This window comes from Gallus gallus, chromosome 14, assembly GCF_016699485.2.
Source record: "Gallus gallus isolate bGalGal1 chromosome 14, bGalGal1.mat.broiler.GRCg7b, whole genome shotgun sequence".
Classification (NCBI taxonomy): domain Eukaryota; kingdom Metazoa; phylum Chordata; class Aves; order Galliformes; family Phasianidae; genus Gallus; species Gallus gallus.
The window spans coordinates 6,488,605-6,502,126 of NC_052545.1; the positions used below are offsets into that span (position 1 = coordinate 6,488,605).

General features: G+C 53.1%; 3 protein-coding genes across 6 annotated transcripts; 1 reads left to right on the forward strand and 2 right to left on the reverse strand.

The window, feature by feature from the left end:
- The first annotated feature begins 40 nt into the window (after positions 1-40).
- Positions 41-5,008, forward strand: MLST8 (MTOR associated protein, LST8 homolog). Of its 2 annotated transcripts, none has more exons than XM_004945247.5 (8): positions 41-256; positions 515-566; positions 634-796; positions 874-949; positions 2,956-3,108; positions 3,266-3,390; positions 3,576-3,739; positions 4,266-5,008. In XM_004945247.5, exons 1-8 carry the CDS (start codon positions 128-130, stop codon positions 4,382-4,384), a joined length of 981 nt encoding a protein of 326 aa, XP_004945304.1. In that variant the 5' UTR covers positions 41-127; the 3' UTR covers positions 4,385-5,008. The 2 variants fall into 2 exon arrangements, with proteins under 2 accessions (XP_004945304.1, XP_040503824.1); XM_040647890.2 differs by having other exon boundaries at positions 518-566.
- Positions 4,781-11,835, reverse strand: BRICD5 (BRICHOS domain containing 5). Of its 3 annotated transcripts, XM_025155247.3 has the most exons (7): positions 8,784-11,835; positions 8,455-8,668; positions 7,456-7,587; positions 6,935-7,087; positions 6,568-6,675; positions 5,734-5,887; positions 4,781-5,271 (listed from the first exon to the last, which is right to left on the reverse strand). In XM_025155247.3, exons 2-7 carry the CDS (start codon positions 8,491-8,493, stop codon positions 5,177-5,179), a joined length of 681 nt encoding a protein of 226 aa, XP_025011015.2. In that variant the 5' UTR covers positions 8,494-8,668; positions 8,784-11,835; the 3' UTR covers positions 4,781-5,176. The 3 variants fall into 3 exon arrangements, with proteins under 3 accessions (XP_025011015.2, XP_046756918.1, XP_015149954.2); XM_046900962.1 differs by lacking the exon at positions 7,456-7,587; XM_015294468.4 differs by lacking the exon at positions 7,456-7,587 and having other exon boundaries at positions 8,455-11,835.
- Positions 10,112-13,436, reverse strand: PGP (phosphoglycolate phosphatase). Its single transcript, NM_001030638.2, has 2 exons — positions 12,793-13,436; positions 10,112-12,408 (listed from the first exon to the last, which is right to left on the reverse strand). Exons 1-2 carry the CDS (start codon positions 13,403-13,405, stop codon positions 12,083-12,085), a joined length of 939 nt encoding a protein of 312 aa, NP_001025809.2. The 5' UTR covers positions 13,406-13,436; the 3' UTR covers positions 10,112-12,082.
- Positions 13,437-13,522: the final 86 nt, after the last annotated feature.

The window sequence follows — 13,522 nt, forward strand, 5'->3', positions numbered from 1 at the left end:
GAAGCGCCGCGCGCTTGCGCAGAACGGCCGCCGTCTGCCCGGCGCATGCGCAGAGCCTCCCGCGCCGTCCGTGCCGGCCGCCACCGGGCCGGGCCCGCCCTGAGCGGGTCCCCGCGGCGCCGCCGCCATGAACGCGGCACAGGGCACGGTGGGCAGCGACCCCGTCATCCTGGCCACCGCGGGGTACGACCACACGGTGCGCTTCTGGCAAGCGCACAGCGGCATCTGCACCCGCACCGTGCAGCACCAGGACTCCGTATCCTACCCCGGGCCCGGCGTGAGGGGGCGGCCTGCGTGCGGCGGGGGGTTCCGCCGTGACTGACGGTCCCGGTGTGACGGGGAGGGGTCCCGGCTTGAGGGAAGGGCCCGGTTTGGGTGGTCGTGGTGCTGCAGTGGGATCCCGGTGTGACAGGGGTCCCTGTGGGGGATCGCGGTGTGATGGGAGAGGGGGTCCTCGTGTGACGAGGGAGTCCCGGTGTGGGGGTCCCGTTACTGCCCTTAGCACCGCCGGCAGCAGGTGAACGCCCTGGAGATCACGCCCGACCGCAGCATGATTGCGGCCGCAGGTGAGCGCCGGGGTGCTGGGGGCTGCCGGGTACCCCCGGCACCTCTGAGCCCCGTTCGCCGCCGCAGGGTACCAACACATCCGCATGTATGACCTCAACTCCAACAACCCCAACCCCGTCATCAACTACGATGGTGTGAGCAAGAACATCACCTCCGTGGGCTTCCACGAGGACGGGCGCTGGATGTACACGGGTGGGGAGGACTGCATGGCACGGATATGGGACCTCAGGTGAGCGCAGGGCCTGTTGGAGGGAGAGCATTCCTCCGCAGCTTCACGTGGGCTCATTCGGTGTCTTTTTGTTGCAGGTCTCGTAACCTGCAGTGCCAGCGGATCTTCCAAGTGAATGCTCCCATTAACTGCGTCTGCCTGCACCCCAATCAGGTACACTTTTTGCCACTGTCCTTGGAAAAGTCGATGCTTGCTCAAATGCTTGGCCGTCTGGAACATTGCTGAGCTCATGGGAAGGCTGATGGTCTTGGTTGTGTGGACCCCTCAGCTCTTGGTGGCTTTGCAGGATCAGCAGCAGCAGCTCCAGCTGCGCGTCCATCTGTTCCCTTGCAGAGCAGCTGCTGCATGACCGGGCTTGGTGCAGGCACAGTGTGTCCCTGCCCCTGCCATTGCTGCTTCTTGTTAGGGAGCAAACATCCCCAAGTAGGGCTGGCAGCCAGCAGATGTCCCTTGCTTGTGTCTTGCTTGTTCTGCACCTGCAGCAGGCATCAGCACGCATGCTGCAGCCATCGGACTTTGCTGAGCTTGTTTGTGCTAATTACCTGCTGGCTGTTGGACAGAGGCAGCACAGTGCCTCTCATCCTACCCCTTTGAGACCATCCCATGGATAAAACCAGGTGTGATGAGAGAGCAGCAGGTAGCACGGGGTGGGATAGCACTGCCAGCAGAAAAAAGCAGAGGCCAACCGCCCCAGTTAGGTCTGTGGTGTCTTCAGGGTTTGCTGGAGACCCACCAGTCACTTCAAAAGCTGCCAGAGAGGTCGTTCAGGCTAAGGAAATGAAGCTAATGGGGATGATGGGGATGCATTAGTGGGCATGGCGGTGAAAATCAATGCATATCACCGCAGTGTTAATAACACATCTGGTCCATTTTGTATCCATGGTGCTGCAGGGTGGGAGCTGCAGACAAAGCAGCATAAGGTTGGTTTTTCTCAAACCAAACCTTTTTAAAAATATGGGTAATAGAAATGTTTCTTTGCTTTCGATTTTTATAAAAGCTCAGTATTGCAAATGCTGAGTTGTGGACTAAATGTGAGATTGGTCATTTCGAACAGACTTCAGCCAAATGTTGCTGCTGCAGCACCGTAGGACTCAGAATGTGTTGCATTAAAACAAATATTGTACATAGATCATGTATGCAAAATAATCACTATGGCTGTGTTACTGAAGAAGCAATGGCTTCTGAACAGGACAGCTAGTTAGCCCAGAGGTGGCAGTATTTAATCAGATAGCTTCATCCTGTCCGTGCATTTCATGCTGTGGAGCTGCTGATTCTCAGAGAGGGATTTCTCATGGCCTGGGTAAAGCCACGGCAGTGTTAGAATTGTATTTGCAGCTGCTGCTAAGAGTGAACGAAGGACCGAGGTGTCCAGGAGAGCCTCTGCAATATACAGTCAGCTAAATATATCAAGGGATGATTGTCTTCGCCAGAAGCAAGCCGTTGGTCACAGGTACAGGATTAGCTGCACGCGATGACCTGATCTCCTCTAGGGATTCTGCTAAAATTATGGATGGTGTAAGTCTGTCGATAAAAAGCCCTGGTTTTAATGGAGAGCTGCCAGCATTGTCTGCTGCTCTGAGCAGCAGGGATTGGTGCCAGAGCTGCTGCCCTTCAGCTGGCTCCTGTCCTTACCCTCCTGGAGCAGGGGAGAGAAAAACCCACTTATGCTTGTGTTCTTCAGGTATCTGTATGCTCTTGAGTGCTTCAGTTGTTTACTGGCCAAGCCACATTCTCATGATCTCTTCTCAGAAATGCTGAAAATCATTTGGCCTCTGCTGATGTTGTTTGGAGCAGAAGCTAAGCAACGGTTCTGGAAATCAGACACCTGCTCTCTGCAGTGGGGTTTATAAAATTAGCAAACATTTCTTCTAAGTTAAACAGCCTTTTTGCAGAGTGCAAGGTGAGACTGATGCCTGGTTTGCTGTCAGTGCATGGGATGCTCAGCAGGCTGCAGTCTGCCCAAGAGCAGGAGCTCTGAAACTATTCCCAGCAGCAAGCAAAGGCCCAGCTCTGCTAGGGAGTAGTCCAGTGGAAGAGGACCCCAATGCTTTTAAGCAGAGCAGGGCTCTGGTGCTGGATGGGCTTGTTCTAGAACTCAGCTTCAAGGCTGCTGTTTGGGAGGTTCTTCCCAGAGGGACACAGTCACTGTTTTCTTGCAGGCTGAGCTAATTGTGGGTGACCAGAGTGGGGCCATTCATATCTGGGACCTGAAAACAGACCACAATGAGCAGCTGATTCCAGAGCCTGAAGTCTCCGTGAACTCTGTGCACATTGACCCTGATGCCAGCTACATGGCAGCTGTCAACAGCTCGGTGAGCTTGGGCATGGGATGGGATTTTCAGTGCTGGGTTGCCCTTGTGGGGCAGAGCAGCCAGTTTCCATGCACTATGGAGTTTTGCTGTGCTGTGATGGGATGCACAGTCTAGGCTGCTTTTGGCTGAGGGCCACAGACCTCCCACCTCCTCACAGGGAAACTGCTACGTGTGGAACCTGACGGGTGGCATCGGAGAGGAGGTAACGCAGCTGATCCCCAAGACCAAGATCCCAGCACACAACCGCTATGCCCTGCAGTGCAAGTTCAGCCCCGACTCCACGTGAGTGTGCTCCTCCACCAGATCAGTTCAGCTTGAATCTCGTAAGGCAGATGACATGGGGTAAAGAAATCTGATTACTAAATACACAGGGCTTCAGTTCATTATTGTTCCAGGCCTACATTAACGAGGCCTTTACACATACAGCATGACTAATAAGATTACCTGTGCATGTCTTACCCTTGCAGGCTCTTGGCTACCTGTTCTGCAGATCAGACCTGTAAGATCTGGAGGACTTCAAACTTCTCTCTGATGACAGAGCTGAGCATTAAGAGCAATAACCCAGGGGAAACCTCTCGTGGCTGGATGTGGGACTGTGCCTTCTCTGGAGACTCACAGTACATTGTCACAGGTGAGACCCTGCTTACGTGCCTGCAGGCTGGTGGGGCAGTGCTGGGTGCTGACACAGGACATAGCAGGTTCTCCTGGTGGAATGTTGCCAAACCCTAGTGCACCCATGTATGTAAGGAAAGAAAACTCCTCTGTTAGAGCACCCAGCCTCACGCCCACTCCACTGTCTGAAATCCCTTCAGCTTTCAGCCTGTGCTATAATAGGAGGCAACAGATGCTCTGTTAAAACTGGAGAGATGATCCTCTTGTGCAGTTTATTTCACCTGGTAGAAATGCTGCTTGCAGTACTTGCAGCACGATAGTCCTTTCAAAACATGTTATAATTTCCACAGTAACTTCTCTCTGAATTACTGAAAATCCCAATACAGAAACGCCAGGTTTCTTGCTCTGCACAGCTCCCTTGCCTATCATCATCAACACTCATAACTGTTGAATGAAGCAAGAGGACAGCATTTCTTCTAATTAAAAAAAAAAATCTTGAAATGTAACACAATCTCTCTCTTTCCTCTTTTCTCATTCTGTTCCAGCTTCTTCAGATAACTTGGCCAGACTGTGGTGTGTAGAGACTGGAGAGATCAAGAGGGAATACAGCGGGCACCAAAAAGCAGTCGTCTGCCTTGCTTTCAATGACAGCGTGTTGGGATAACGGTCATATTGGAACAAAAGGACCTCTGTTTGTTTTCCCTTGTCTGAAAACAGCCAGCACCCTCTCTGGAGCCCCCTCCCCCCTTTCCCTGATGGAGAGGACTCACTCTGGCAGAAACAGCTGCAGCTGCCTGGAGCAACACCAGGCTTCAGCTCCAGGCAGACCATTACTGAAACGTGTTTGGCCTCCCAGGGAGGCTGCTGGGACGAAAGGGAATGGGAGGCACAGTGCCACCGAGGGGAGCTGGGTGTGGAGCAGCTGCTGGAGACATCCCTGTGGCTTCTGCTGTTGACAGCCTTGTGATGTTCTTTTTTTTTTTTTCCCCAAAGTGGGAAAAAAAAAATCAGCCTTTCTAAATGATGGAATGGGCTGAACAGAGAGAGGAAAGGTAGCTGCTTTCTTGTTTTGCAGTCCCTTTATTCAAATATGTATTTCACAGACTTTCTTGGAGATGTGCTCTCTTAAAAAAAACACCACCTCCAGCAAGTATAACAACCCAGTGTCGAACAGGGCATGTGGCCACAAAACACAAGCTACTCCATGTGGTTCCTCTGTCTAGATCTATTGCCTACGTACAAGATGTAGCCCTGGAGCGCAGCTGCAAATAAAGTGTCTGTACCAACAGCGCTGAGCAGAGTTCTGTTACCTAAATTCTCCTGAACTGCAGCATGAGATCAGCAGGAAGCTTTTAGGCAATGTTGTAGATGTTACCTTCCTTGCTGAAATCAGAGGCTTTTCAGGAGTACAGTTCAAGTATGTAGAGAAGTGAGAGGGCATCTGTGGCTGCGGGACTTACTCAGGAAGGTAATAGAAGCAGATAGACACACAAATATTGCTTGGAAAACATATGTCAATGCAAAGGTAGATCAACCGCTGCTTCCCTGGACCTGTCAAACGAGCAAGGACAGAAACATGGTGAGAGGAATGCTTTTGCAGCCCTGCAGCTATGAGTCTCTAGAGAGCCAAACTCGTGGAATGCCTCAGGGAATGACCTTTCTCATTAAAGCTGGAGTAAGGCCAGGGTGAGAGCTGCAGGCTGCCTCTAGGGAAAATGAAGGTGACAGGTGTTGAGCCAACAGCATCGCAGAGAGCTGGAGCCGTGCTGCTCAGGGAAGGGGAAGGGGCCTCCAAGCAGCACTGCAGTTCACTGCAGGTTGTGGGTGTGAGCCAGCAGTTCAGCAGTGCCTGAACAATGGCCTGATTTTTGAAGCAGAGGTCACCTGTCCCTGTCCCCACCGTGGCAGCACGTTCCTGGATTTGCATTAACTTTTGTGCAGCTCAGCCCTGCTCCTATTAGAGGTCCTTAACCAAATGTGCTTCCCTCTTCTGCAAAGGGAGATGCAGCTTACCGTCTGCTCTCTGGACCCAGAAGATAGACGTCTGCTCACAGAGGGCTTGAATGGCCTCACCCAGGCCCTTGGGGTCCGCTTGTTCCCCTGCCACAATGCCCAGGAACTCCCTATAGTACTTGGTCTGGTTATTCTGGAGTAGCAGTGTGTCACCCTGGAAAAAAAAGCCCTGTTATTTCCCCCAATACACTTTGCTCCTTCAGCCCCAGCCCTGCTCCCACTTCCAACTCACCCAGAAAGTGCCTCACATTACGTGAAAGCACTCATTAAGGAGCCTCAGTGCCTGACAGCTGCTTCCTTCCCCATCCATCCCTTTTAGAACCCAGAGCTGGCAGTTCCTATGTTCCCCTGTCCTGGCTGGGTTGGGGCAGCCCTGGCCTGAGGAAAGGGAGCAGCTGGCAAGGGCACAAAGCAGGCATCTGGCTGCTTGAAACAGTAGCTGCCCCCTCCATGCATCCATTAGCAGTTTGCTCAGAGGGTCTGTATACGTGATTGACTCCAACTTTCTTCCCTGCACACTGCTAACAAAACCCCTTTGTTTCCTTTTCCCCAGAATTTTGAGCAGGTAACAGAATACAGTGGGATTGGGTTCTGTGAAAGCTCTGCTATTCACGTCTGTGGGACATAGCCCCCTTCCCCAACCCGCAGCTCCGCTCTTTCTCACAGATGGGCTCTCAGCAACACAGGGAGCTGTCTGCATCCTTCTTCAGGGCCCTGTGGGAACCAAAGCGCTGCCCAAAAGGCATTGTCCTTGGCAGGGTGGGCGGTCAGCATGGCAGGGCTCTGTGCAAGTCCCCACTTCTGCCCAGGCACCCCATGCTGCCCATCGCTCACCCTCTGCTCGGCTGCACTCAGCATCATCTGTGTGGTTTCACGGTCCTCAGGGTCCATGGTGCGCAGATAGCAGGCACGCTGCTCCACAGGTCTGTAGCACACATAGCCCTGTGAACCAGATGGGCCTTACTACAGCAAGCAGTGCCCACACCCATGGCTGCCCAGAAGCCTTATCTCCCCTCTAACAAAGCATTAACTGCTGTGGCTGTGCTGTGCTCAGTGCATCCCAACCAGACTGTGGCTGCTTAACTCCAATGTGATCCTGCAGCTCCGCACAGTGCTGGGGATGCAGATGGAACAGCAGCAAGTTGTGCTTTCCTGCTTTGCACCCAGACCCCAGCAGCGGGACGCGGCACGGCACACTCACATGCTGGCTGTCGTACAGCACAATGGCACTGCGGTTACTCCGTGAGGTGATGTAGTAGGTGACAGTGCTCCTGGACACATCAACTGTGGCTGTTTGGTTCCTCGGCACGTCCTGCTCTCCATGCAGTGTGATCCGGCCGAGCTGCGGTCCAGCCTGGCACAGAGCAAGAGCAGCGGTGCCATCAGCTGCTCAGCACCCACACACACCATCTCCCCTCGTGCATCCCCACCCTGAGCACTTCTCTGCTCCGTACTGCCTGGCAGAGTCCATTAGCAAGTATGGCAACACGCTGGGAGCTGCGTGCTTTGCAAAATGCCAGCTTGGGTCTCAATTTACAAATGAAGCGCGGAAGTTCCTCTAATTTAAGCAATGGTTCCTGGCAGCGATGCTGCAGGGTGAGCAGCAGCTGCTCAGCTCGCTGCTCGTAGTGCTCTGCAGGCTGCAGGAGCTGCCAGCCCTACAGCAGGCAAAGAGTGGGCTGTGGGCAGGAGGAAGATCTCTGCCCCAGGTGGGATCCTTACCTGGGCAGAGCTGTGGGAGAAGCCAAGAATCACCCCAGTGCTGATGCCAACGGCTGCAAAAAGCAATGCAATGGACAAGATGACCCAGAATGTCCTGGGAGGGTTTGTGAATCGTGCTGCAAGCCTCCTGCCCTGGGAGCCAAGGAAACCAGGACAGGAGTTAAAATTAATGCGTCTGCCACTTTTTTTCTTCACCGTAAAACACAATTCCTGCTCACAAAAGAAGTCACCATGGAAGCTGCCGGGGCTGCTTGAGAGCAGAAGTGCAGTTTCGCAGCACAGCCGTGCAATAGGCTGCCTTCAGACCCTGATACATGCTTTGGGTCCTGCTGTGCAGTGTGCCATGCTGGCAAAACAGCACCCCAGCAGCCAGGGATGCTCAGCACCCAAAAACCCTGCAGGAGGCTGGAGCAGGACGTGTGACCACAGACAGGGTGATGCAAGGCAAGCTGTTACGTGAAGCAACACAGCCTGGTGGTCATGCTAGCACTTCCCGTGGCTCGATATAAAAATCGCTTTAAGTTTTACATTTAAACCATTACATTTAACTTAATGGCACACAAAATCATTTTTTACAAAGCAGAAAGAATGTGCTTTCAGTAATCACAGCTGTGCTTTAAGGAAAATAAGTTTCAATACTCCGAAGAACAGAGAAATTCAGTCAAGTTGCAGGGTTAGATTTGCTGCAGGCACTTATATGGGCTCTGCAGCCTCCCTGTCTGCAACTGATCATTGTCAGCACTGCGTAACTCACAGATAAGTTCCACAAGGACAGCAGCGAGCTGTAATCAAGTTAGAGCTGTGCACAGCTGGAGGCTCATCAATCCAAATGCAACTGGGCCTCAAACCCCGCAGTAACGGGGAGCAGATTTCCCCCAGGTGGGAAACAAGTGAATGAGCACAGGGGCAGGCAGGCACAGCTCCCTGAGAAGAGGTGCCGTTACTGAGCAAGCACTGAACGAGAGCCCTGTGTGATCCTAAGGGACCAGGCATACTCACTGCAGAGATAGCGTCGCTGGGGCCGTTCCCACCCTCCATCCTCCACTTCAGATGAGGACCTCACTCCTGCAGCTCTGCCTCCTGCTGATGCACAGACTGGGCATGATCTTGAGCTCCTGAATGTGCTCAGGAAACCTAAGCACACACCTGCAAAACGTGAATGTGTGGTCCTTGTGGCCAAAGGAGTTCCAGCCAGGTGCTTCTCAGCTCAGACCTGAGAGGAGGGTGAAACCTTAGAGCTGCAGCCAGGGGAGAGGAGGAGGGTGGGGGGGACAGCCAGGGCTGCAGAGGGATACTGTCAGTGGTAGAGAAGCACTCTTCCTGCTTACCTTGTGAGCCAGCTGGAGGCACACAGGTGGAGTATAATTGAGGGCTTTGTGCAGGGCCTCCCTGCTGGCAGTCCCCAGTAGCAGTACTGGGTGAGTCTCATTAAGAGATAAAATGAATAGAGAAAAGTGGCAGCCTGCCCTTGTCATCAGTTATTTTTACATTTCAGCATGAACTTTGTGCTGCCAGATCTCCATGGGCTGAAGCCAACTGTTTATCCTGCAGACTGGTGCACTGCAAGCCTTGGCTGCACAGACACACTTGTGTTCCACATACGGTTCTTTCCTTGTCCAGATCCCAGGGAACAGATCTGAGCTGCAAAGTCACCATCACATGAGCTGTCCTCATGCAAACGCATCTCTGTGATGGGAAATACCCCACAGGAAAAGAGCTCCCAGCTCTGATCATTGTTTTCCTGGGCAGTTCAGAAGCTGCTGTGAGAGGTCGGTATTTCTGAGAGCTGCCAGCCAGGAATAACCAAACCCATGGAGGCAAGGGAAATCCCAACAGAATTCCTCCATGTGGCACTGAATGGGATGACACAGCTTTTGGACACTCTCCTCAAGAGCATGGCCCAGGATGGGTCAGACTCAGCCAAGACTTATCCCTGAGCTTCTCACCATTGCTGCAACAGCCATCCAACTCTCCCCCACTCGTGCTCTTTCTGTGTTTCCTTCTGTAAGTCAAAGCCTATTTGAGAAGAGCAGCACAGACTCCTAGCACGCTGCTTCTGGGGTCCATGACAGTTCAGGTGCAATTGAACACTAGGTCAGTATGCCCCAACCAGCCATCCATCACTGCTGCTGCTGCTCTGATGCAAAGAGGAACAGTGCTGAAACAGTCTGACCACCAGTTCTGCTTCTGCAAACGGAGATGTTAGAGAAAGCACAAAGGAAACCTACTGCAGTCTACCAGCTGCTTCTGCTGCAGCAAAGCTGAGCACCAGAGATTGCAACACAGAAACAGCACGTTCCCCATACCGAGACTTTCCATGTCCATGCAGCAGAGTAAGAAGTTTATACCACGTCTAATCTAAGGCACAGGAATGAAACAGTATCTACAAGACGGGATTTGTACTGTCAACATGAAGGGAAATCACTCAGCTCTGTGCTGTGCAAACGTGATTCCAGCCAATGCTAAGAGCCCCATACAGCTCCAGGCACCTAAACAGAAGCAATACTTTTTTCAGAACAACAGAAGCAGGCTTGACTTTATTCACTAATACTCTACATAAGGAGCAGAGATGGTCAACGCAAACATCTCCTTAACTCCCAGAATTTCCACCAGAGCACACAGAAGAGACTACAAAATAAGACAGTGCAAGGGGAAAGCAGGTTTGCAAGTTTAATGTGAACTCGAGTAGAGGGTTAAAAACCATTGGGAAGTTGATACAGAGTTCTGAAGCACAATTGACACCTTCACCAATACATTTCAGCATGAGTGAATCGAGGTACGGGTTGTACAGTGAACAGTGCTCAACAGGGACAGCGTGCTGCTCCAAGAGGCTGAACGCCTCACCTGGCGTGTACTGGCTTACTTGACATGTTCTGAAATTAGAAGCACCAAATGCAGGAAGTGAACTGAAGAACGCATTGTTGAGTCAGATCCTACCTACTGTAAACCCACAGCGTCCATTTCTGTGTTACCCAGGTTAACGTGAAAGTTTTCCTGAAGACAAGAACAGGGAAGAAGTTATCTGTGCTTCCTTACACAACTCTGAATTATGGAAGTCTTTTACAAGATCCAGCTAATACTCTCATAACACTGAAAGACAATATGGGCTGCACAGTTATTGCTGTACCAACAAGGTGGTAAATCTACTCATTTCTAGTGTCTGAGTGGAGGGAAATGGCATCGATACAGCTAGAGCTATTCAACCGAACAGTGGGAAATGAAGGAAGGTCAGTGCTTAAATTTAACTAACAGTTGAATCTATACATAAAATAATGTTATTTGCATATATAATTTTTCACTCGATTCTGTAATACAAAAGCTTGGAACCGCAGCCTTCAAGTTAGCCTGCATAAAAATCTATCCCATAGCCTGAGCTACGCATCACACAAAAGCTACCTAGGGATCCAAATAAAATCATCACCTGAGCAAGCAAACACTCTTCAGCCAAGCAGCTTGTGCCAGGCCCCCACACCAGCCACACAAGGAAGATAGTAAATTCAGATACTTAAAGGAAGCACGTGCTGTTGTCATATATAGCTGGCTCTCTTCCAGGTTTATTTTGGTGGAGAGTTGCAATGGGGGGCACTACTACAGATGCAGACTGAGCCCTGACTCACACCCTACAGCTAAAACCGAGGCAAGCAGCTGCTTCCATACTGAGGGAAGAACGGGAGCGAACCTGGAGTCTGATCAGTCCAGTTACCTGTGGGGACAGCAGGAGTGAAGGACAGTCCTATGTGGTTACATACTCTCTGCATTATCAAATGCATAAGCTAATGAGAATTAAAACTTTTGTGATCAGCAAAGTACATTCCTCTTAGCTTCCCTTCTGGGAAAGAAGATATATTATCATATACTATACTTAAATTTATATTTTAAATATATTCTGACATAAAGTTAGGACTAGGGTAGTTCTTGTATGTACATGTACTTTACACATACACCCAACACCCGGACAACTACAGTATACAGAAGACACCACTTGTATTTTGCGTGTGGAATCACCCAAATCTGCATTACAAGTGCAATTTGTAACGGCCACATAAAGGAGACCGCTTGCAGTTCCTAAGTTACACTCAGAGTGGGCCATCCTGCAGAACGAGACCCAATCTGGAAAAAGAAATCAATCAATCCAAAGGCCAAATACTAATTCTGTCAGCCACCGCAGGCATTTCTAAGCACAGCTGCTAAGTTACTGGACACTCCAAAAGTCATTTCCCTGAATAAATCAGACTGAGCCCCAGTCTGCCCAGGAGGACACGCTGCAAGTTGCTGGGTTCTCTTCCTCAGCTCTATCGGCTCTGCTTTCCTCAACTCAGTCCAGAGGACAACATGACACTGAGCATCACAAACGTTTGGCTATATGTGTTGCTTATCATTTAAAAAAAAAAAAAAAAGAAAGCTCCAAACCCACAAGACTTGGGTGACACCATAATGCCCTCTTTGTTTCAAAGTGCATTTTAAAAGACTGAGATGTAAACAAAATCATACCAAGAGGACAGAAGGGTTAAAAACCTAAGGGCTGCTAACTTCAGGTGGTATCATAGTGAGCACGTTACTGCCACGAGATGATTAATTGGGGCCCTCCGCGGGGTACGGCTTCCAGGGCTGCCAGCGTTCTGCTCTATTAATCCTCGAGTGCAGGAAGAAGGTCGGCTATGCTATCGACATAGTAATCAGGCACCAGGCCCTGCCGGGCAGGGCAGTCACTCTCCTGGTGCCCTCTCACTTCCTCCAGCGTGCTGACCCCGGTGAGCGTCAGCAGGGTGGTGAGGCCGCAGGTGTTGCCCATGAGGATGTCCGTGTCCAGCCGATCCCCCACCATGATGGTGCGCGCAGGGTCGATGTCAAACTCGCTGGCCACGCAGTCAAATATATAACGGCTGGGCTTCCCGACGATGAAAGCCTCGCGCTCTGCTGCTGTCTCCACGGCTTTTACCAGGCAGCCGGTCCCTGAGGGGAGAAACGGCCATTAAGGACTGCAGAGGACTCTCAGCATCCGCAGGAGACAGCACAGAATCACACGTAGGGTACTTCAAAAACCCAGCTTTGCACAGAGAGCTTCAGGACTTGGTGCCCAGCCGGGCAGCGTGTAAAGCCTGCTGGGGGGGGGGGGGGGGGTGGGGGGACGACAGCCAGAACCGAGATAAAGCAGGAACCGCCGCGCCCGTAGGAAAATAAATCACGGAACGCCCCGAGTTGGACCCGTACGGATCATCGAGTCCAACAATCAGACCAAGAAATGTGCCGAAGAGCCGCCGCCCCAAAGCAAAGCCGCGGACAGGAGCGGCTCTCTCCATCCGGGCGCTGCCCACCCCCGACCCCCGCGCCCGGTACCGGGGATGGCGGAGCCGCCCTCCAGCGGCAGGCGGTTGTCGCGGTTGGTGCCGACGAGGAGGCAGTCGGGGCCGCGCAGGAGGTAGCGCAGCGCCTGGCACAGCTTGGCGTAGCTGAAGTGCTCGTCGAAGCCCACCAGCACGGCGCGCACCGCCGGCTCCAGCGGCGCCTGGGCCCAGTCGGCGGGCGCGGGGCCGGGCAGGGCGGCGGGGCCGGGCCCGAGGTGCGGGATGCCGGCGGCCTCCAGCTCGGCGGAGAGCGCGGGGCCGCCCAGCACGTAGGCGGCGGCGCCGGGCGGCAGGGCCTGGCGGAGGTAGCGGGCGGCGCAGAAGGCCGAGCCGAAGACGTGGCGGGGCTCGGCGGGCGGGAAGCCGAGGCGCCGCAGCTTCTCGGTGTAAGCGACCCGCGTGCGGCTGCTGTTGTTGGTCACGTAGCACAGCCGCTTGCCCGCCGCCGCCAAACGGCCCAGGGCCGCCGGCGCGCCGCTCAGCGCCGCCTCGCCGCGCCACAGCACGCCGTCGCAGTCGAACAGCAGCGTGTCGACGTTGGCCAGCACGGCGCGGGCCGTCTCGCCCTCCAGCCGCCGGCACCGCCGCCCGCCCGTCGCCGCCATGGCCGCCTCGCCGCGCTTCGGATCGAAGCCCGCCCCCCCGCGGCTCCCATTGGCCGCGCCCAGCGCGGTCCTCGCGCCAATTGGACGGGACCGGCCGCCCGCTCCTTCCCCCGCCCA